This window comes from Carassius gibelio, chromosome B16 (assembly GCF_023724105.1).
Source record: "Carassius gibelio isolate Cgi1373 ecotype wild population from Czech Republic chromosome B16, carGib1.2-hapl.c, whole genome shotgun sequence".
Lineage (NCBI taxonomy): Eukaryota > Metazoa > Chordata > Actinopteri > Cypriniformes > Cyprinidae > Carassius > Carassius gibelio.
In genome coordinates, this window is record NC_068411.1 from 9,815,680 (window position 1) to 9,838,196 (window position 22,517).

Genomic DNA, 22,517 nt, shown 5'->3' on the forward strand with positions numbered 1-22,517 from the left:
GTATACACTTAAATTTTGCACATAATATACATGTACATACATAACTGCATTTTGTAATATACCTGCCTACAATTATCAATTTGTATATTGTCATTCACTATCTACTTATTTGTATTTTTTTACTTTTATTATGTGTTTTATGTTCTGTCGCTGTCATTCTTTTGTACTGCGGAGCTTCTGTCATGAAAACAAATTCCTCGTATGTGTAAACATACCTGGCAATAAAGCTCATTCTTATTCTGATTCTGATACTCTAATAGTCTCTGCAAGCTTAGTGGGTAGAGACTCATGTGTATGCGGGATGTGGAAGATTAAAATTATTTTTGGGACTCCAACAAAATAGAAATATCTAAACATAAAATATCCAAAAACATATAAATGTTTATCTATTGCACAAAAGCAACAAGAACAACTATTATAACATAAAACAATGATTAACAGGCACAAGAATAGGCATTTTTGATTTAAAACACATGTTTGCAATTACAATTACCAATTACAGACATATCTGTTGGTTTCTGCAACGCAATGACCAATCAAAAGTGTTTAAGAATCTACTCACTGCTCAAGATGATCTGTGAGCATGCAATATTCAGCATTGCATGAGAACTTTTATTAACATGCAGGTTTTAAACATTATGAAAGATTTATTGTACATATATTCATTGTGTTATAACAGAGCTTCATAAGATCGCAATGAACTGAGATGTCAGCTTTTTATACAGTATTTATGTGGGAGTGGGCGGGCGTGGGACATAACCTTGAAAAAGTGGAACTGAAAAATCTGTCCTCTGTAGGTCTCTACTACAAATACTCAGGAAGCGATTTACAAATGATGAAAAGTTGTGATTGTGACATAAGAGGATATTTGTGGACATATTATTATTATTATTATTATTTGCAAATCTCTTGTTTTTTTTTGTTTTTTTCCTGTAAATTAAATTAATGTTTGAGAAACTCAAGACTTAAGATTTATTTGCGGATCTCATTGTATTTATTTGTCAATATAATATGTTTTATTTTTGTTAATCTCTTTACATATATTTGTAGATCATAATCTATTTGTTTAGAATTGTGCAACAATTCTACACCCATACATAACCAATGTTGGCCATATGATACTTTCAGTTTTTCTAAAATTTGTCAGTTAATAATGTCTAATTCCCTTTCGAAAATGGCCTCCCACTTTGCATAAGCATGCTTATGGGAAAAATCCTGTTAGTCTGAATGTTGAATCCTTATTTGTTCATGTAGCTACATGAACAAATACAATTTCAGCCCGCCAGTACAGACAATTAATTTTCTCCTTCAGTTCAAAGATCATCTCCTTGCTGGTCACTGAAGAAGAAGAATGAAGACACCTGCTTACTCACCATAGAAGACCCCTGGCAGCAGAAAGACGTTCCTCTTCAGCGCATTTCCCCTCCACCCATCCAGCAAACACAAAGAGCAATTTCCTTGCGCCATTAGTGTGGTTTCAGATGGGCACAGTGAGTTTGTCGCCCACACTGAAGCTTTGCTTGCTGAGACAGACTGCTCTCACTGCAAGAGTATGATTTACATCTTCACCATGCTGTGGAGGAACTTAGGTCAGCAGGGTCGGCATCAGAGGAGCCTGCCCACAGCTGCCTATACAAATGGTCCCTGCCAGGACATCGTCATCAAATCTTCCACCAAAGATGTTTCAGTTCTTCCTGGAAGTTCAAGCACAGAGCACTTCACTAGTTACTCGCTCTTGTTGTTCTTCCATTCATTGCAAAGACACTTGAACAAGTTGTGTTTATACAACTCTCTATGTTTCTTGCACAGAACAACTTCCTGGACAACAACCAATCTGGATTCAAAAGTGGCTACTCAACTGAGACCGCAATGCTCCAATGTTACTGAAGCTCTGAGACTGGCAAAAGCAGCTTCACCAACCTTAGTACTCATTTTGCTGAATCTGTCTGCTGCTTACGACACAGTAAACCACCAGATACTGCTGTCCACCCAATTGATAATGGGCATATTTGGAACCACACTCTGGTGGTTTAAGTCTTACCTCTCAGGTAGGTCATTCAGGTGTTTTGGAATGGGTGAGGTTTCTGAGGTCACAACTTCTTGCTATTGGGGTTCCTCAAGGGTCTGTACGTGAACCACTTCTCTTCCCCATCTACATGTCTCCTTTAGAATCTTTCACTCAGAAGCATGGCTTTTCCTATCATTGCTATGCTGCTGACACTCAACTCTACTTCTCATTCCAAACAGACGATCTGACAATAGCTGCTTGCATTGCAACTCAACCTTGCTAAGACAGAAATGCTCATGATCTCAGCAAACCCAGCACTTCTTCACAACGTCTCTATTCATTTAGGTTTATCAACGATAACTCCTTCCACGACAGGCTGGAACCTTGGAGTTGTGATTTATGATCAGTAAACCTTCACAGACGATATTGCTACAAAAGCCCGGTCTTGCAGATTTGCCTTATACAACGTTAGGAAGATTAGCCCCTTCCTATCAGAGCAGACCTATCCCGCTTATTAACAATTCAGAGGCTAGCAGCATTATTCGCATTGGGAGCTTTTCACCCCCTCAAAAGTTTTCCAAAGTATGCTCAGCCTCATGTCGCCTGCCTCTTCAGTGATTTATCTGGGTCTGCTTCACATTTGGCACCTTCAATTCTGGCTCAGTGACCATGTACCATCCCACACTTGGCTTCTGGGATGCCTTCACTTCAAGGTGACCCACCACTGCATCAGAGCGGTGGCTCCTTGGAAGACCCCTTGCCTGTATCAGATCAGGAGAATAGAGACTACACTCTCAGGTGGTTCAGAAAAATATGGTCTGTCTATGGAAGTACAGAGGTGGACCTGTTTGCCTCAGAATACTCTCACTGCCCAACTTATTTATCAAAGGAACCATTGTCTGCATGCCTTCCCTCCATTTGCCCTGCTCCCTCAAATCTTCTCTCCCAAACTAGAGGATTGATTTGGCAGCTCTGGCTCGATCTGTGGAGCCTTTGGTCCCTCAATGGGAGTCTTGACAGCTCCACATGAGAATAACTAACACCATGTCCTCATGTGACGTTTCACCCATTCTAATCTTTCTGCAAGTGCAGCTGGATCAGGGACACACCTCTTCCTTTCTCAAAGTATATGTGCCAGCTATAGCAGCAAATCACTCTATTGTGGGTAACCAGTCAGTCAGCAATAATGAGATTGTTGTTAAGTTCCCAAGGGGAGCTTGGAGATTGAATCTGCCTCATCCTCATACTGTACTGATTCTGGAGTTATCCATGGTCCTCGGAGCCCTTCCCTTTGAGCCGCTCTAGTCGGCAGACAGCCTCTGTCATTTAAGACTACCCTCTTATTATTGGCTTAAGCATTAATCAATCGACTGGGTGATCTGCAAGCACTTTAATTCAGTGCTTCTTGACTTGAGTGGGCTTAAAGACTGTAAATTCATCCTTAGACCAAGACATGGCTAATTGCCCAAGGTAATCTTTACTTCTTTCAGAGCACAAGTTATCATCCTGCTGGATCTTCCTAAATCAGAGGATGAGCAGGGTCCTAATGCACTGTGCCTGGTTAGGGATCTTAAAGTTAATGTAGAGTGATCTAGCCACTTTAGGCAATCAGAGCAGCACTCCAGAGGAGCCTGAATCAGAGATATCTGTGTGGCAGCTGGCGGTTCTTGATTGTCTACCTTCCCTAGCTTTTATAACTTGGATGTCCTTGCCCTTCAGGCATGGTTCTTGTCCACCTGATCACCCTGATACCCCATATGACTTTAAAAGGGTTTTGTTATGTGGACCCTGAGTGTTCCGGGGCTGGGCTTGCTTTTTTTTTTTTTTTTCTCTGCAATTATTTATAGCACAGTGTCATTGGACGCATTCTCCATAAGCGTGTGTATGCAAAGTGAGAGACCATTTTTGAAAGGGAACACTCCAATTACTAACATAACCTTGGTTAACTGAGATAACAGGAACGAGTGTTGCATAGACCTCCGTACTATACAACTGCACATGAGTCGATGGCTGTTGCTATCAGTTGAATGATTATGTTGAAACTGCATTCATGTCATGTCCGCTGTCTGATCACCCTGTTCTTCGGTGTGTGTTTTTGTTTATGTCTTCATTTCATGCGCACATGGTGTTTTGTTTTGGTTTTGATCATTCGTCTTGCACCTATCTGTGGCGTTCCTTTTTGTTTGACTCCACTCACCTGCATTCAATGTCTGTTCATCTCTTCCTCTATTTATTCCCAATAAATAGAGGATTCTCATCATCAACAGAGGTCTTGTTGTTTGGCTGTGGATCTGTGATATGTGTGAAAGGGTAGGATGATAACCTCTGTTTGATCTGGTATTTGCTGCGCTGGAGCCAAACTGCTGTCTCACTTCAACAGATGCAGTCTTCAGATGATTAATGCTCAGCCTCAGGCCAAGATTAACACACTGAAATATCATCACATCGCCACAATCACGCCACATGCTTCCCTAAAACCACACACGTTTAATTTATTCATTGAGCAGTGCTGTGGACCACTGAGATCTCCTCAGTGTCTCAGTGGTTTCTCCATGAGTGTTAATGGAGAGCAAAATGATCACCTGCTCCTTAGACGTTTCTCTTCTGTTATCTTACATGATATTTAATAAAACAATCTCGGTGAAAAATAAAAGTGAAAAAATAAATAAATAAATAAATAAATAAAAATAACTTTCACTCAGAAATTCCTAGTAATCTTCACAAACAATTATAGAGAAACAGCAGGTAGCACACTGAAATATGAGATTTGGAAGCAGAAAGACTGAGATGGTATTGTCTTGTAAAATATACTCTAATGATCTAGTTTTTTATTTATTTATTTTTTATTAGTATTATTAGTATTATTATTATTTTACTGCTCTAGATCCAAAATTAGAACATTATAAGGTGCCTTTAGCAAAGACCAACCACTGATAAATCAAAATAAGATGTTTGTTTTTGTTTTCTTGTTTTAAGCATAAATCTAACTGTTTTGTTTCACTGTTAAAATGTTGAGTTTATGTTTAAAACAAGAAAACAAAACCAAACATATCTCAATTTAATTAATCAGTGGTTGGTCTTTTCTATAGACACCTTTATCAACAGGCTGTTTAACAGGCAGGATGTTTTAAAAAGAGGAAGAAATGAAATTCAGGATAATCTCTGAAAACCAGCCTCATTGTCTCCTGGTGTTGCTTCTTCTCTGGATTTGATGAGATTTAATGAAATGAAGGAACAGATGAGGAGGTGTCAGAGAGCAGGAGGAGGAGGAGGAGGAGACATGGGAAGGTGCTTGTCCTTCATATTCCATCTGCTGTGGTCAGGGGAAGAGTGTCTGCTTCTACCTGTGTGGGAGAAAGACCGTCCACGCTCCTCATTCACGTCTGCATTTGCAAAGAATGGCCATAATTATTGCACATGCTGACGAGGATCATCAACACATGGAGAAGTAAGAGGCCGTTTGGAGAAGTGCTTTACCCTACATATAAGGTAAAATTTTATTATGCTTTTACACTGTTTTTATAACATCATTGCTTCTTGGACAGATAGTTCAGATCTCAGAAACCCAACAGGTGCTGCTTTTCTGAGAGTCGGGTTTTGTGCTCTTGTTTGGGCTGCTGTTGAGTTGGTCATAGAAACTAGATTCTTTACTAACTAAATTATTCTTGTGGTTTTATTTTTTTATTTTTTTATTTATTCATTTCAGTATTTGCAGCTTAATTGTGGTAAGACTAATTTAATATTTTGTTGAATTTATTCTATACACTGGGGGGAAAAAGTGAGGAAAAATATATTTTCTCCTAGAATATGCAAGTAACTATCACAGATAATAAATTTAAAAAAAATGAAAGAAAAAAAAATGAAAAATTTAATGAAATGTGAAATTTGTGAAGTAGAAAGACTCAAATAGTGTGTTATCTGTACTACAATAATCTTTATTTTATTTGGAACTTAAAAATGTTTTACTCTGTATATCAGTTAAATCAACCACACTCTGGTCTTTATTTAGCAATTAAACATCAACATATATATATATATTTTTAAACTGATATAATTGGAGTATGTTTTCCAAGAAAATACCATTTCACTCTTTTTACTTCCAAAATTCATGTTCATTTGTGAAATTTGCCAAAAAAAATTTAATGAAAGCAGTTTCCTCACTATTTTTTTTTTCAGTTGTATGAACATTATTTTTAAACAGTAAAACTTGAAGGAGATATATTTTACAATGACTTTCAATATTAGAAGAATTGATTTGGTGATTAGTAAAATGTTTCTGTGGCTTTTGCTTGAAAGATTTGGCTATTCCGAGACATTTATAACATGTTTATTACAACATAATAACATGTTTACTACACCATAATGACTATTTCAGAGTGATTTCTTCTTGAATGGCTCTATATGTGCTGTATCTGCTTCTGTGGAATAGCTCGGTCTAGTTCAGACACTTAGTGAGCTCCGTCAGGTCTGGTTCTCTGATCAACATGGCTGATTTGCTCCTCCCTCCATTTCTCTCCTCATCGCGTCCATCTCTGCTCTCTTCATCCCGTCAGAGAGGCTTCTGCATCTGAGCCGCTCTCTCTTGTTCTCCACGGCCCTCTGGCGACCCATGCTAAGAGGCAAACTCCCGGTCACACACATGTCCTCGGCCATCGCACCCGTCAAACCCTCCGGCACCGCCGGCCCCAAGGAGGTGGAGCTGATCCTGGTGAAGGAGCAGAATGGGGTGCAGTTCACCTCCTCTGCCCTGGTCAGTCCCAGTGGTCAGACACACCCATCCGGAGAGGAGCGCGAGACCTGGGGCAAGAAGATCGACTTCCTCCTGTCCGTCATCGGCTTCGCTGTGGACCTCGCCAATGTCTGGAGGTTCCCTTACCTGTGCTACAAAAACGGTGGAGGTGAGAGACAGACAAGTCTGAGATGTGCTACACAAAGCCATTTGGATGAGATTGATTAAACTTTTGCAAGAATATAGATTTTCTGTGGAAATCTGCCATTTATGGATAAATTACACTGTTTGAGAAATCAAGAGAGACGTTGATTTAAAATGTGAAAGCTTAAAGATATAGAGCCTGTAAAACCTTGATGAACCAATAATGTGAACTCTATGTACATCACCAGTTTGGACCAGGGTTATTATATTTCACTATAATAATAATAATAATAATACATTTTAAAAGCTTTAAAAAAAATCACAGATTTTTTTATTTAGTTCTAATTTTTATTTAGTTTAAATTGATATACTAAAATAACTTAAATTAAAATGTACAACAACTATATATATATATATATATATACATAATTATATTATATTGCAAAAAAAAAAAAAAAAAAAAAAACATTTTAGTTGTTAATTTGATCATTTTTAAGAGTTGTAACAGTTAGGGAAGAACAGTGCTCCTCTGTTTAGAGTGAATCTACACAAATAAGAAGCTCAAACAAAAGCGAGTTTTCATTTTCAGATGATTTCAAGACTTCCACTGGTGTTATTTCAGAGATTTCATCATCATACTCTTTCTTTAACATGTACATCTGAGTATGTTTGTGCTCTATAATGGTGCGGTTGTGTCAGGTGCATTCCTGGTGCCGTACCTCTTCTTCATGGTGATCGCTGGGATGCCGCTCTTCTACATGGAGTTAGCTCTGGGTCAGTACAACCGTGAAGGAGCAGCAGGAGTCTGGAAGATCTGCCCCCTCTTCAAAGGTATGTGACCTTCAGAAAGTTTCCCTTAGAGAGAGCTTTACTATGATTCTCTGGCCTGTGTAAGTCTTATGGTGACAGTGCTGTTATGATCAGATGTTCAGTGGCTCTCGAGGCAAAAGGTGTTTGTGTTCCCGAAACAAACTCATCATGGCAAGCGGCGGACAGGTGCTGTTTATCTCCAGCTCAAATCATCTGCAGTCAAATGGAAGACAGAAAAATTGGCTTTTAGTATGAAATTTGCCTGCCAGGCCTCAGTTGTTGGTGTCACTTCACCGGTGTTGCATTATGACACCAGCATACAGAAGATACCGAAGCACAGCGACCTTAAGTTCTTCACTGTTCCTCAGTAAACAAGACTTTAAACTGGGATATGAGATGCTGTCTGTAAAGAACAGATTATTCTGCAGTTCCTCAGAAAACCAGTTATGTGTCTTAAAGATCACAGAAACCAATGTGCTGGTCTAAAGAAACTGCAATGACACAGACTTCATTATTCTCCAATTAATCATTTAGAGTACATTACCAGTTTGGACCAGGGTTATTATAGTTCACTATAAAACCAGTGAACAATTCTGACATCATTTATTCACCCTCACCTCAAATCATTCCAAAGCTGTATGAGTTTCTATCTTCTGTCAAAGACAAACGTAGATATTTTGAACAATGTTGGTAAGCAAACATTCTTTTATTTATTCTATACCATATTCTATATCATATTATATATGATATACCATATTATATATGGTATAGCATACTTAATATACACAATTAAAAGGGCTTTCTGATGTGGTAGGTTTAAAGAAAACCAATGTGTTGATCTGAAGAAGAGAATTGGGACTTTATCGTTCTCCAAATGATCACAGCTGCTTGTCACAGCTGTTTGGATATATTAGCTGTTCCGGTGTTGGTTTGTTAGAACTGTTGGTGCATGTTGGATTTTAAGTGGAAAATTTGGAAAATCCTCTGAAGGTGATATCAGTCCATCACTGTAAATGCCTTTCAGCTGATACTTTATATCTAAACCTAATGTAGAGCCGTGTTTGTGAACACTCTTCTGGGCTGACAAAGCCTCATCTGTTTCCTAAAGACGCCTGTTTTGCGAGTCTATAACGGCTGTCAAGCATCTCGCGGAGAGAGAGAGATGGAGACGGACATTTTAATCACAAGTTCAGCTCTCTGTAGGCCTGCCGCTCAAGGAGAGATTACTGTAATTAGCACTGATCAACATGTTTGCTTCCTCAGGATCGATGGCCTGCGAGGGCCGGGAATCACACATGTGCTGCTGATGTATGACGGGAGAATCCTGCTGTTTGCTGTTAGACAAAGAGCTCCGTTAGATGAGCCACGGGGGGTTATGAAAACTAACTCTGAACACTCAGACTAGCTCCCACTGTGGTTCACTGGTCTTTCTGTCATTTGGATTGATGTGCTGCAGGAACTTCTTCAGGAGTAAAGACTGCAGTAAGCAGTTATAAGAGATAATGCCAAATATATATATACATATATATAAAAAAAAAAAATAATTATACCAGGAATGGAAATTTAGTCTAAATGAGTCTTTGATTCAGCAGCTAGTAGCTAATTTGAGATTATTTACAGTTACTATGTATTTATTATTATAGTTTATTGATACAGTTTTTATTGATATGGTTATTGATAATGTATATTTGTGAATATAATCAACATTATAATGTTTGTATAATTTATTATGAAAATTATTATGATTATTTACTTGTCTTTCTGTACAAAGAGTGAAAATTGTCACTTCCTGAGTGCACTATAAAGTAAAAGTTATGTTCTAGTTATGTTCGAGTAAAATTATGTTCTAAGGATCTTTTACAAAAGTTTTAGAAAAAGTTAATGAAACACTAATTATTAGAAAATTAGGTTAACTTTAATTAGTTAAATTAAAGTAAATTAAATAAATAATGATATTTAGATACATTTTGATAAGATAAATGCTAATTTGATTTGTCTTTTTAAATGTAGGAAATATATAAATAAAGCATGCATGCATACATAAATTCATTAATGAATAAACTAATTAATAATTGATCACTGGAGTACTGTACAGAGAAAATACTATTTCAGTTTTTTTTAATTCTGCTACTTGCCTTTTATTATTATTATTATTTGTGAAATTTACTAGCAATTTCTGAGAGAAAATTGTTAATTGTTAAAGTAAATTCTATACCATTTATTCCACAGTTTTCGTCATCTGAATCGTTTGTTATTTCTTTTATTAAATTTTCTGTTATGAAGTTAAATATAAATGTCATCATCTAATGTCCCTGCTGAAAATATAATCTTAAACCAAGTAAGTGCCGGTTTGCTGCTGTTTTAGCTGGTGGTCTACCATAGGCTGACTGACCAGCATGGTCTGTATGGTGAGACTGACCAAGGAAGACGTGTTTGTTAAAATAGTTAGTTAACCATCACACCATCATTCAGAACATAAGCTGGTGAGCAGCTGATGGTGTTTCCAGCAAGAGTATCTTCATGTTTCTGCTTGTTTTGCTCAGGTGTGGGCTTCACAGTGATCCTGATCTCGCTGTATGTGGGCTTCTACTATAACGTGATCATCGCCTGGGCTCTCTTCTACCTGTTCTCCTCCTTCTCTGCGGAGCTGCCCTGGATCCACTGCAACAACACCTGGAACAGTCCCAACTGCTCCGACCTCAACTCCACGCTGCTCAATGACACGTACAAGACCACGCCGGCGCTCGAGTACTTCGAGTACGTACACATGACCTTGAATTCAATTCAAGTTTATTTGTTTAGCACTTTTCGCGATACAAATCGTTGCAAAGCAGCTTTACAGAAAATGTACGTTTCTATTTTAAAGTTTCTACATTAAATTTAGTAGTAGCTTATCAGTGGTGAGTATGTTGAGCTGATGTCCATATGACAGAAATGTATGGTAAAAGCCATGCAGTTAGTTAATGACATCTAATCAAACAGATGGTGAACACTATTAACAGCAACAACTATATGTTGCAGTCAAACTTATAGCAAAGTTTGGTAGTTTTGTTCTGTTGTCTGAGGGGTTGGCATCATCTCTTCACAGGTTTCTGGTCATCTCAGGTCTTTGTAAGGGTTGGATCCAGACTGAAACTTGTGTAATTCGTAGTTAACGTCAATCCTGTGGCAGAGAAAGAGAAACAAATAGAGATAAAACTAGCATAGCTGCTATTCAAACTAAACGAAAAATATATGTTCAACCCAAGCAAAAGAATGAAAATGTGCATTTGTACACATGATCAGATATAACTGCAGTACAAGATTATGAGATGTCTTATAGGAATGCTTGGCGAAAGAGATGTGTTTTTAATCTAGATTTAAACAGAGAGAGTGTGTCTGAACCCCAAACATTATCAGGAAGACTATTCCAGAGTTTGGCAGCCAGGTACTGCCAAAAGTCCAGAGTTTTTCAACCTTATGGTGCGTGATGTATTGCAGATTGATAGAAGATTAGTTAGGTATGCAGGAACTAGACCATTAAGGGCCTTAAATGTAAGTAGTAATATTTTGTAACTGATGCAGAATTTATTGGAAAAGTAATGCTGATGTAATAAATATGGACTCTCTGTGTGTATTTTGCTCTCCAAGTTCTCACATTGACCTAGTTTTCCCTTGTGTGTGACATGCCCATATTTGGATATTTTCCTATTCCTGTTCCGATTGTGTTTGATTTATCTCAGGTGTGTCTCATTAATTCCCTCGTTTAGTTCAGTATTTAATGTTTGTCCTGCCCCTTGTTTCCTGTCCAGTGCTAAACGTCTTCCTGTCCATTTACGATGCTACGTGTGTGTTTCTGCCTGCCCTGTCTTACCCTTCCAAGGATTAATAAAGACTGTTATTCATATATTTTCCATCATCTCCACATTCCTTTGTTCCTCACAGTATTAAACCCTGACAGAACACTGGAACTACTTACAGTATTACTGCATGTTCTCTACGTTTTGTCCAGTGTTTTTTGTTTCCATTGTTCCACATGGATTCCCATCGCCCACCCTGAATACCGTCTTCTCTTGCTGGAGCAGGGGGAGTGATCGCTCAAGGGCAATACCAAACTGTTCCTGGTCCTCATGAGTCTCACCAGCTACCTGGGCAACATGCTCTGTCTCTCCACTATGCCAGTTTGAACACCGTGTGGAGAGCTCCATCATCTGATGACAGTCCTCAAGTGAATTTCACCACCTTTGTGGAATGGACAAAATGGATCTCCATTCCCCTTCTGTTCCCAGGAGAATCTTGCCAGTTAATTTTGGGTCTGGGACTGTACAAGCCCTGAAAACCTGATGGCTCACAAATGCCCACCTACCCACCCGCTCCGGCCTCCTCCACCGCTGTTGTCTGGCAGCCTCTCTGCTTGCTCTCAGCCCACAATCATTACAGTGCGAGCTCCGTGGATCTGCCATCCTTCATCGTCACCATTGCTGGAGAATTCCTGGCCTCTCCGCCTCCAGCTTCTGAGTCCTGGACTCCACCTCGGCCCGTCAACCCAGTGGCTCCACCATGGCACTTAGCTCCATTCTGTCCACCGTGGCTCGTCTGTCCACTGGTTCTGCCGGGCTCCGGCGTCCCTCTGGATTTTTGATTTGTCATCGACCATCCGTCGCCTTGGGACTCCACTCATCTGGTTTCGCCCTTGTCCCTTCATCCCTATGGTTCTGTCAGGCTCCTCCATCCCTTCGGCTCCATCTGGGTCCTCTGTCAGTCCAGCTCCACCGGTGCTCTCTGGATCCCCGCCTCCACCTCAAGCCTGAGCCATCTGCTCCACCTTAGACCTACTGATCCTGCCCAATGCCCTGGATCATTGGTTCTCCATCTCTGCCTTCCTCCTCCATGGCTCCTCCCTCTGTCGGCTCCACTGTGGGTTGCCGTCATAGCTGTGGCCTGGTTCTGGCTTGGCTCCTCCTGCTTCAAGTTACCCCTGTTATCTCCATGGCTTCTCCCTCCATCTGATCTGCACTGGTTCCCCCTGTTTCCTCCTTGGCTCCTCCCTCCATTGTCATCTCCATGGACTCTGTCTGTTGGCCCCCTCCCGGGAGTCTGTCGTCTTCCTGAGCCTCCTCCCAAGTTCACAAGATTCCTTTAACAGGTTTTTTTTTTTTTTTTTTTTTTTACAAATCTTTGCAAAAATGCCTTTCCTAATAGCGTGCTAGTCCCAATTTGCATTACTGAACAATTGGGGGGTGGCCCGATTTTTCTGTTTTTCTATTGTGTTTTCTCAATATGATTATTTAACTGCTTCCGATTGATATTTACGACTACCATAGCTTAAACTTGTGTATGGTCTCCCATGGTTTTTAAATCGGTTAAGATTTGAAATTTGTCTAGTGTGCAGCCAGCTTAATTACCCCTTGGCAACTGTAAGTTGTCAGGACCACTCTTTCTGAAAAAGATTACTGTAGAGATCCTGAACTGTATATTTGGTGGCAGGTTATCCACAAGCAAAACCCGTTCAGGGTTTGAACCACCACCAAACTATCAAACAAGTTTAGGCAACTAGCCCATGAACCCGTAAATGTAGAGTATGATCATGGGTTGATGTTGATCTGCAGGCGAGGCGTGCTGCATCTTCATGAGAGCTCCGGCATCGATGACCTGGGTCTGCCGCGCTGGCAGCTCACCTCCTGTCTGGCCGTGGTCATCGTGGTGCTCTACTTCAGCCTGTGGAAGGGAGTCAAGACCTCAGGGAAGGTTTGAGATCTTACATAAACCTCCGGTGGTTTGATGGTCTTCTACTTTCTCCAGACTGGTGCTTAGGGCGGAAGCGCACAAACCAGACTGGCCAGACCAGAAGACCAGCAAACATCTATCAATCAATGTTTCTGATAGACTAGATGTGCTTTCAAATTTTCACAACACCATCTTCTCCAACCTACTTTACAGCTGTCATGCAGTTCTGTTCTTGGAATATAAGTTAATGTGTAGTTGTTTGGTAGTTTAAGCATCGTATAAATGTGAAGTATTTATGTTGTATGGTGACATTCATGCCGTGTGTGTGTGTGTGTATATGTGTGTGTGTGTGCAGGTGGTGTGGATCACAGCCACTATGCCCTATGTCGTCCTCACTGTCCTGCTGCTGCGCGGCGTCACACTGCCTGGAGCCATCGATGGCATTAAAGCCTACCTGAGCGTGGACTTCCTGCGCCTGTGTGATGCTCAGGTACACACACACACTGGTTTTTATGGTTTACAGAGACATTCCACAGGCATAATGGTTTTAACTGTACAATCATGTTTTCTATAACCCTACACCCTACTGTATTTTTTTTTTGTCAAACAAATGCAGTCATCTTTCAAAAACATAAAAAAATAAAATCCTGATCCCAAAGTTCTAAACAGTAGTGTATCTCATTTTATATAGACTTTATATAGAAAGATAATAATAGTAATCGTGTTGAAGCCTGTGCAATATTTTGGGAATAAAACAATATTTAATATCCAATAACTGATATTTGGATCATTTTAGCTTTGAAATGTCCCACAGCTTTTGGGAGGTTTTATCAGAGCAATACACTTCTGGACTCTCTCTCTCTCTCTCTCTCTCTCTCTCTTCTCTTTCACACACACACACACACACACACACACGCCTATCTACTGAGATGTGTAACGTTCTCCTTTAAACGCACATGCAGTATAATTGTATTAAAGAGCAGCAGAAGGTTTATCGCTCTTTGAGAGCCTGTGACATTTGTATTATAATTTTGGTCGGTCAAGTCTCACAGATTTAGACTTGTGTGTGTGTGTGTGTGTGTGTGTATTTATGAATCAATCTCATGTCCTTGTAGCGCAGCGGCAGGTGAAGTTACTATCAGGCTTAAGTAAGTTTTTCCACGATCTGCGATTCTTTCCCGGAGCACCACTTGGCAAAGAGACCTCAAAGCGGCAATTTCAGAATTAGATTAGACACATGTGTGCAGCAGCAATTTGCAAAATTACCCTGTATTCACAAGTGTCTTTCATCTTTCTGCTGAATGAGTTTCCTGCAATTATCTCTAATGATAGCTGTTGTGCGGCCCCTTTGTGCGGGCCGTTTGTGTCGCAGGTCTGGATCGAGGCCGCCACACAGATCTGCTTTTCTCTGGGAGTGGGGTTTGGTGTGCTAATCGCCTTCTCCAGCTACAACAAATTCAGCAACAACTGCTACAGGTGAGCAGAGAGTTGTGCAGTGCAGAGCAGAGACAACGCAAACACAGTTTCACAAACGTCACAGCTGAATTCACATGATGCTTGTTTGAAGTGAGTGCTGTTGTGTTACAGAGACGCCATCATCACCAGCTCCATCAACTCTCTGACCAGCTTCTTCTCTGGCTTCGTCATATTCTCCTTCTTGGGTTACATGTCGCACAAACACAACGTGGCTCTAGATAAAGTCGCCACAGATGGTGAGTAAGTTTCTGTTGTGTGCCTGTCATTTGACTGAAGACGTGCAGCTCACAATAACATTTATAGACCATTTATTAATATTCATATTATTATGTACTAACACATTTGAACTTTCAATTAACATTAACTAATGCATTATAAACAAACATGAATTAACAATGATCAGTAATATTAAAGTTTATGATAACATATTAACAAATGTTACTATTTTGTAAAGTGTTGCCATAATATGAACATGAACTACAGTACTTTGGGAAAATGAAGTGTCGTTGTTGCACAATAATTAACAACCCCTGTACAAGTGTTATACAGCATTTAAATAATTTACATTCAAATATATATATACTATTAGAATTATTTAATTTTTATTCATATCAATTTAAAATACATTCTAAACTATATAAGTAAAACTACATTCTAATAATATGAATTGGCTTTAGAGCTTAAATGTGCTTGATGTGGTCTGTAAATGTGAAGTCCTGATTGTGATTGCTGTTCACCGTGACAGACTCTTATAAACAGCAGCGTCTGGAGACAAAAGAGCAAAAGTGAAGAGCAAAATCAATAATGCGTGAGAGGCAGAATGTCAGTGGAACAGAAACATGTTGATTTGTCTGATTCTAAGCAACGTTTCTGTTTCTGTTGGACTGATTTGTATTTTCCGTCAAAAATGCATGACTAATTTATGTTTTCTTATGATCTTTAAAACCGTTTGATCTGCTGAGTTGTGCCCAAATGCTTGGAATTAATTTTATAGATAAATATCCATTCGAAAGAAAGAAGTCTCTTCTATACAGTTGATTAAACATACAGTAGGCCTAAAAATTGCAATGTTAAGAAATATTTTTTAAATTATATTTAAAATGTTTTCTGTGTGAATCTCTGTTAGAGTGTAATGTATTCCTGTGATGTGCAGCTGTATTTTCAGCATCATTACTCCAGTCTTCAGAATAATATGATGATTTACTGCTCAAGAAACATTTCTGATTATTCAGTGTTGAACACAGTTGTGCTGCACAATATTTTTCTGGAAACTGTAATATACGAATAGAAAGTTCAGAAGAACAGCATTTATTTGAAACAGAAATCACATTATAAATGTCTTCACTCACTAATGATCAAATTTAATGCATCCTTGATAAATAAAAGTATATATTTCTTAACACACACACAACTTTCTAATCCTAATGGTTTGAAATATAGCATAAATTATCTGCATATGTACATATTTTCAAAAAAAATAATAATCGTAATAATAATAAAAAAAAAATATATATATATATATCCATATATATATATATATATATATATATATATATATATATATATATATATATATATATATATATATATATATATATAATGTATAAGATAATTCAGATAATGAAGGAAAATGTTTATTTCACCACCTGATGGAGTTTGTAATTCCACTTGTTTTATCGCATCACTTCACTATTAAACTAACATGTGGAAAATAGTAGCAATAAAGTAATAATAGATGTATAGTCAGGTGTTGTGTAAAGGAAAATGTAATATGTATGTTTTTGGTGATGGCTTATAAAAATATAAAGTGTGCTGTTATAAATTGAATTGATATGATTGTGATACTCTAATCAATTCTAGATTAATACAGCATCCTTTTACTGCAGTGTATGTGGAGGTGTTGAGTCTTTGTTGTTTGCGTCTCACCAGGTCCCGGTCTGGTGTTCATTATTTATCCAGAAGCCATTGCTACACTGCCGGGTTCATCAGTGTGGGCTGTGATCTTCTTCATCATGCTGCTGACTCTGGGAATCGACAGCGCTGTGAGTCTCAGCATCTTCTCTGATCTGATCTCCAACACAAAAGTTTGTCAGTACAGTATTAACACTCAAAATACTATACATTCAAAAACCTTTCGACTACTTTCACGTTCTGGGTCAATCTGGACCTGAAGAATTGATACATAAAACAGTCATAACTTCATATTTTCCAACTAAAACCATATCATATCTGATCGGCAACTTCTCAATAATGATAAAATATAAAAAATAAAATATGAAATTATTGATTTTTATAAGCTCATACAAAGAATTTGGTTCCAAAACACGATATTTTGTTGTTGTTGTTGTTTTTTTTTGTTTTTTTTTATGTTTTCGCCAAAATCAGTGTGGTTTCTGGTCTGTTTTAAAAAGTACATTTTACATTTTACGCAAAATGTGATATATACAGAGTTATTAGGTCATGTTTTCTCCCTTTTTTCCCCAAACGCGACAAGCATCAGTCCTGCTTTTTTTTTTCAACCAATCAAAGTGCACCATTCCATGCACCATGAATACACTCCGCATCTTAGTTTTACTCATCTACTTTATACTTTGTGATCAACATACATGGGCTGCACGATAAAAAGAATTAAGCCTTTATAGAAGTAACAGAGCTTAGTCTTGGTAAAGAAAACACATTATTATGCAAATTAATAAAAATGGATGCATTCCATTTTTATTAATCACTTTGGAATACATATAATTTAATTAAATTCTTTGAATTTATAACACAAGATTGGTCAAAAACCAACATAGACTGAAAAACAAATGTATAAATGAATATATATATATATATATATATATATATATATAAATAAAATAATAAATAAAAATAGAAAAGCAGCACCTGTGGTTGTCAGAATAGCAACATTTTAAGTTTTATGGATTTGACTTACATCTAAATACGGTAATTTCATTAACTGATGTTATGTTAATATTCAAACCTATTTAAGTAGTGAAATCTGTTGTGTATCTCTGTAATACACTGATAACCACCAACAGCAGACGCTGATGAGAGTCACATGACGAACCAAAGCCTATTACAAGGTGCACACAAACACTAATCACCATCATGCTAACCCACATGAAACTGAAATAATACATTCATCTAACAACATTAGATATACAACCCTAATATACATGACTCAGTTATTTTTGAATAAGAAAATAAAAAAAAAGTAAAATATAACCCAGGGAATTCTGGGAAGGCCAATTTATGGTTATGCACGGTAAATTATACTTTCTTTTTCACTTCCAAAAACTGTATACTGCTGTAAAATTACATGCAATGTCCAATACAATTTTTCACCGTATATAGTAGGGGAGCTTAGCATTAATCAATTAACAGGTTTTTTATATAGCGTTGTACAGTCTTTTACCTTTAAAATTATGGTCATTTTTTACATATTTATTTCTAACAAAACAACATCAACACAACATTGATATTACTCTAAAAAGATTTCAAGCAAAATAAAGTAATTTTACTTGTTTTTTAATTTGCTTTTACTTGCAGATGAAAAACTGCGATCAGTTTTTCATGCTGCAGTGGTTTGTCAATAGGTGAAGTATTCATGTTTATCAACAAAATTCAGCCCAAAAGTGTGTGAAACATGGGCAAATGTTTTTATTTTTATTTATTTATTTTTTTTGATGGTGCCTAATGGTACTCCATACATTTGGGGTCCAACATTACTTGAACACAAAATATTGTTAATTCATTCATACAGTCATTCAAATTCTCATATCTCCTAAAAATAAGTTATTCTGTTCAAAGGGTTGTTCCATTGCTAATCTTTTTTTTAATATTTATTTTCTATGTCTGTATCTATTCCGGGTCAAAATGGACCCGTGTGGGTCAGGGTCAGTGCTGTAAATGAAGACCGCAGGCTCAGTCCTGATGAACGCCAGCGCTGTAACTGCATCTGAACGCTGTTTTTCAGATGGGAGGGATGGAGTCTGTGATCACGGGACTTATCGACGAATTCAAGTTCCTGCACAAACATCGAGAGCTCTTCACACTCTTCATCGTGGTCTCCACGTTCCTCATCTCTCTCAGCTGTGTCACAAACGTACGTGAGAATGAGTTTTCTGTCTGATTATGAGGAGCGTCTGGCGTGGAGTCTTGATCTGGTCTCGTCCCTCGGTCTCTCTGCAGGGGGGCATCTACGTCTTCACGCTGTTGGACCACTTTGCTGCCGGGACATCGATTCTGTTTGGAGTGCTGATTGAGGCCATCGGCATCGCCTGGTTCTACGGTGAGACGTGTGCTGCTCCTGCATGTGTGGTGAAGCTGATGTGGCATTAGGGGCTGATGGTCTATCAGACGGCTGTGCTCCGGGGCCGCTGGCGCTCATTAGGACCCCAGAGCTCAGATATCAGCCGAGGAACGCTCTTCATACAAACACCTATCAGACATTCGATTCTAACTGCAGATTGACAGTTTGATCTAGTTTTGATCTAACAAGAAAATGTTTCTTATTTTCATTGTTTAATTTGATGTGTTGAAATAACTAAATCTGAAAATAAAAATAATAGTAATAATAATAGTAATAATAATTATAAAACAAAACTATATAACTAAAAAGACTAGTAAAAACAACAAAACATATTTACATATTTAAAAAAAAAAATGATCTGAAAAGTTTTAAAACAAAACAGATGAAAAAAGTGATCAGTTTTTCATGCAATGGTTCATCATCGGGTGTTAATCCAGCCCAAAAGTGTGTGAGACAAGGGGTAAAGGCAAAATATATTTGACAAAAGTTTGTGCTGTCAAACGATTAATCGTGATTAATCGCATCCAAAATAAAAGTATGTGTTTAAATAACATATGTGTGTATACTGTGTATATGTATGATGTTTATTCTCCTCAAATGTCTCCATGTAATCCAAGCACTGACTTTCTCCTGGAAAAGCCATTTCTTTGCCTTCGGTGATCTGGCATGCGGTCGCAGGGATGTGATCTTTGCAAACAGACCCGAGGCAGCGAGCGGTTCCTGAAGACCTGATCTTCAGCGTGACTCAGTGAGCTCAGGACCATCAGAGCGTTTGACCTGTGCGGGTCACAGGCTGCCAGACACACGGGCCCCGGGCCCCGCTGGCCTTTCTGGAGGCTGCTTTACCTGCACCTTTGTCCCTGAGCTCTGCTCTCGCTGTCTCCTGCGATCAGACGTCAAGTCTCGATCAAACCCTGCAGCCACAGACTCACGGAGATCTGCTCTACAGGGCGTTTGCTTCCAAAGATTCTGTCGTTTTCATCAAAACTCAAAGTGATAGTGTTTCCTGTGGAGCGTGGCTTAATGCTGTCACTTTGTCAGTATTGCCATATTCACATGTTAAAATATGCTGTTTGTTCAAGAGCGTTTAAGGGGAAGGGACTGTGATCTTTATTATGTTTATTAGTGGCTTCTACAAATCTACATGCCAGCTGTGATATACCATGATAAATATTTGTACTGGCCACTATAGTTCAAAAATTATATATATATATATATATATATATATATATATATATATATATATATATATATATATATATATATATCCTATTTATCAAGGATGCATTGAATTTATAAAAAAGTGACAATTCTAATGTTCCAAAAAGATTTATATTTCAACCAGGTTTCTATTCATCTATGAAAAATAAAATATTCCACAAAAAAAGAAAAAAAATTAATAAATTGTGATGCACAACTGTGTTCAACGTTGATAATAATCAGAAATGATTCTTGAGCAGCAAATCTGATATGATACGTAGAAGATGTCTTCAAACTATTTATAATTCAGACCAGCCGCAATAACATCTTTGATTTTTGTGATATCGATTGACCAACAACATCAGTAGAAATCATTCAGAGTTTGGATTGAATGGCATGAACACTGTAATGTTGTTGGTGTTCAGGTGTGGATCGCTTCAGTGATGATATCGAGGAGATGATCGGACAGAGACCTGGACTCTACTGGAGACTGTGCTGGAAGTTTGTCAGTCCGTGTTTCCTCCTGGTGCGTTCACAGTCTCTCTGTCCAGCACAACACAAGTACAGTATCATCAAACCTCTTCAGACACCACTAACCGTGCCTGTTTTCTCTCCCCTGCACTCAGTTCATGGTAGTTGTGAGTTTTGCGACGTTCAATCCTCCCAAGTACGGCTCGTATTATTTCCCCACGTGGGCGACGATGCTGGGCTGGTGTCTGTCCATCTCCTCCATGATCATGGTGCCGCTCTACGCCCTCTACAAGTTCTGCTCTCTGCCCGGAAGCTTCTGTGACGTGAGGATTTCATATTCATCAATACACAAAACACTTTATCAAGCTGAATCAAGACACATTAACTTCTATAGGGCTTTATACAAACACTGTTGTGAAGCAGCTTCGCAGTGATAAAGTAGAATAAGGAATACTTAATTAATTATGATACAAATTCAGTAAATTTTAATCAGACTCAGATCAATCGATGGTTGTTTCTGTGACTCTGTGTGACTGTGCTGCTGGATTATTTCGGTAGAAACTGGCGTACGCCATCACTCCTGAGACTGAACATCACCTGGTGGAGCGTGGAGAGGTGCGGCAGTTCACGGTAAGATCATGGCTGCTTTCATGTGTTCGGATGAACAAGGAAGATTACATAAATTTCATGGGTGAACTTTCAATTATGCTAAATCTGACATTTTACTGCACCGTTATCCCAGTCCATCTCCGGCGCAGATATGGTGTGATCGTTCTGGACTCACTAGTGTTGAATCTTCAGTGATTTCTGATCTGATCTGGCTTGTGTTGTGAAGAGCGCTGTATGAATATGACTTGTTTCTCACAGCTTCAACACTGGCTGGTGGTTTGAGGTGGTGATGAAGATGATGATGATGATGGCACACGAGGACTCGCTTCACGAGGGAAACGCTGACAGAAGCGTATTACTAGTTGTTTCTTTCTTGCATAATCAGACATGTGGCTGTTTCGTGACTTGGATCACAGTGTGTCAGTATCAGTTTTACTCTCTCCCTATATGATGACTGTTATGATGCCTGATGTTGTCCCCACTGACTGTTTATTATATAGCTTTTGTTTGTGGTCAGGGTTCAACTGAGCCTTATTGAAAAATGTGTTTGACGTGTCAAAAACTGTACAAAATACATCTTTAGCAACACTGACGTTTAGAGACGTGTAAATAGTGCTATTGCAAAAAAAAAAAAAAGTAAATAAATTAACTCTATACTCACTGTGTCTGAGAAGTGCAAATGCATTTACGACTGAACAAGTTCAGTTGACCACAACAAAACTCGTTCATTTTCATGCTTGCTTTCAGTGTGGATCATATGCTGCATTAGAGCAGAAGACATTAGGTCAGCGGAAGGTCAAAGCACTGGTCACTGTAGGAAACAGCATGCAGTGATTATACCGTTTCAGACTTCTACAGGACAGATTTACTCCATGCAGTGGTTCACCTTCCAAACCAATAAAACACAGCAGCTTTTAGAGGATTTCTGTCGCACTGAATGTTGTCATCTACAGCTGTATTATGGGACTATCAGACTTTTATTTACATGAAAGTTTATTACAAATATTTAAAGTCTTTACATTTAATGATTTCAGTGCCTGCTGAAATTT

General features: G+C 38.5%; 1 protein-coding gene across 1 annotated transcript; it reads left to right on the forward strand.

The window, feature by feature from the left end:
• The first annotated feature begins 4,973 nt into the window (after positions 1-4,973).
• On the forward strand, positions 4,974-22,517 carry slc6a3 (solute carrier family 6 member 3). The gene is made up of 15 exons (XM_052579493.1): positions 4,974-5,497; positions 6,562-6,906; positions 7,581-7,712; positions 10,235-10,448; positions 13,280-13,418; positions 13,753-13,887; positions 14,770-14,873; positions 14,985-15,109; positions 16,803-16,915; positions 18,853-18,981; positions 19,068-19,167; positions 20,814-20,914; positions 21,015-21,182; positions 21,418-21,489; positions 21,727-22,517. Exons 2-15 carry the CDS (start codon positions 6,618-6,620, stop codon positions 21,748-21,750), a joined length of 1,845 nt encoding a protein of 614 aa, XP_052435453.1. The 5' UTR covers positions 4,974-5,497; positions 6,562-6,617; the 3' UTR covers positions 21,751-22,517.

Coding starts and splice junctions, on each gene's coding strand:
- slc6a3 (XM_052579493.1), top strand. CDS start 6,618: ATGCTAAGAGGCAAACTCCCGGTCACACACATGTCCTCGGCCATCGCA. Junction 10,449..13,279: donor CCGGCGCTCGAGTACTTCGA/GTACGTACACAT, acceptor GTTGATCTGCAG/GCGAGGCGTGCTGCATCTTC. Junction 20,915..21,014: donor TCAGTCCGTGTTTCCTCCTG/GTGCGTTCACAG, acceptor CCCTGCACTCAG/TTCATGGTAGTTGTGAGTTT.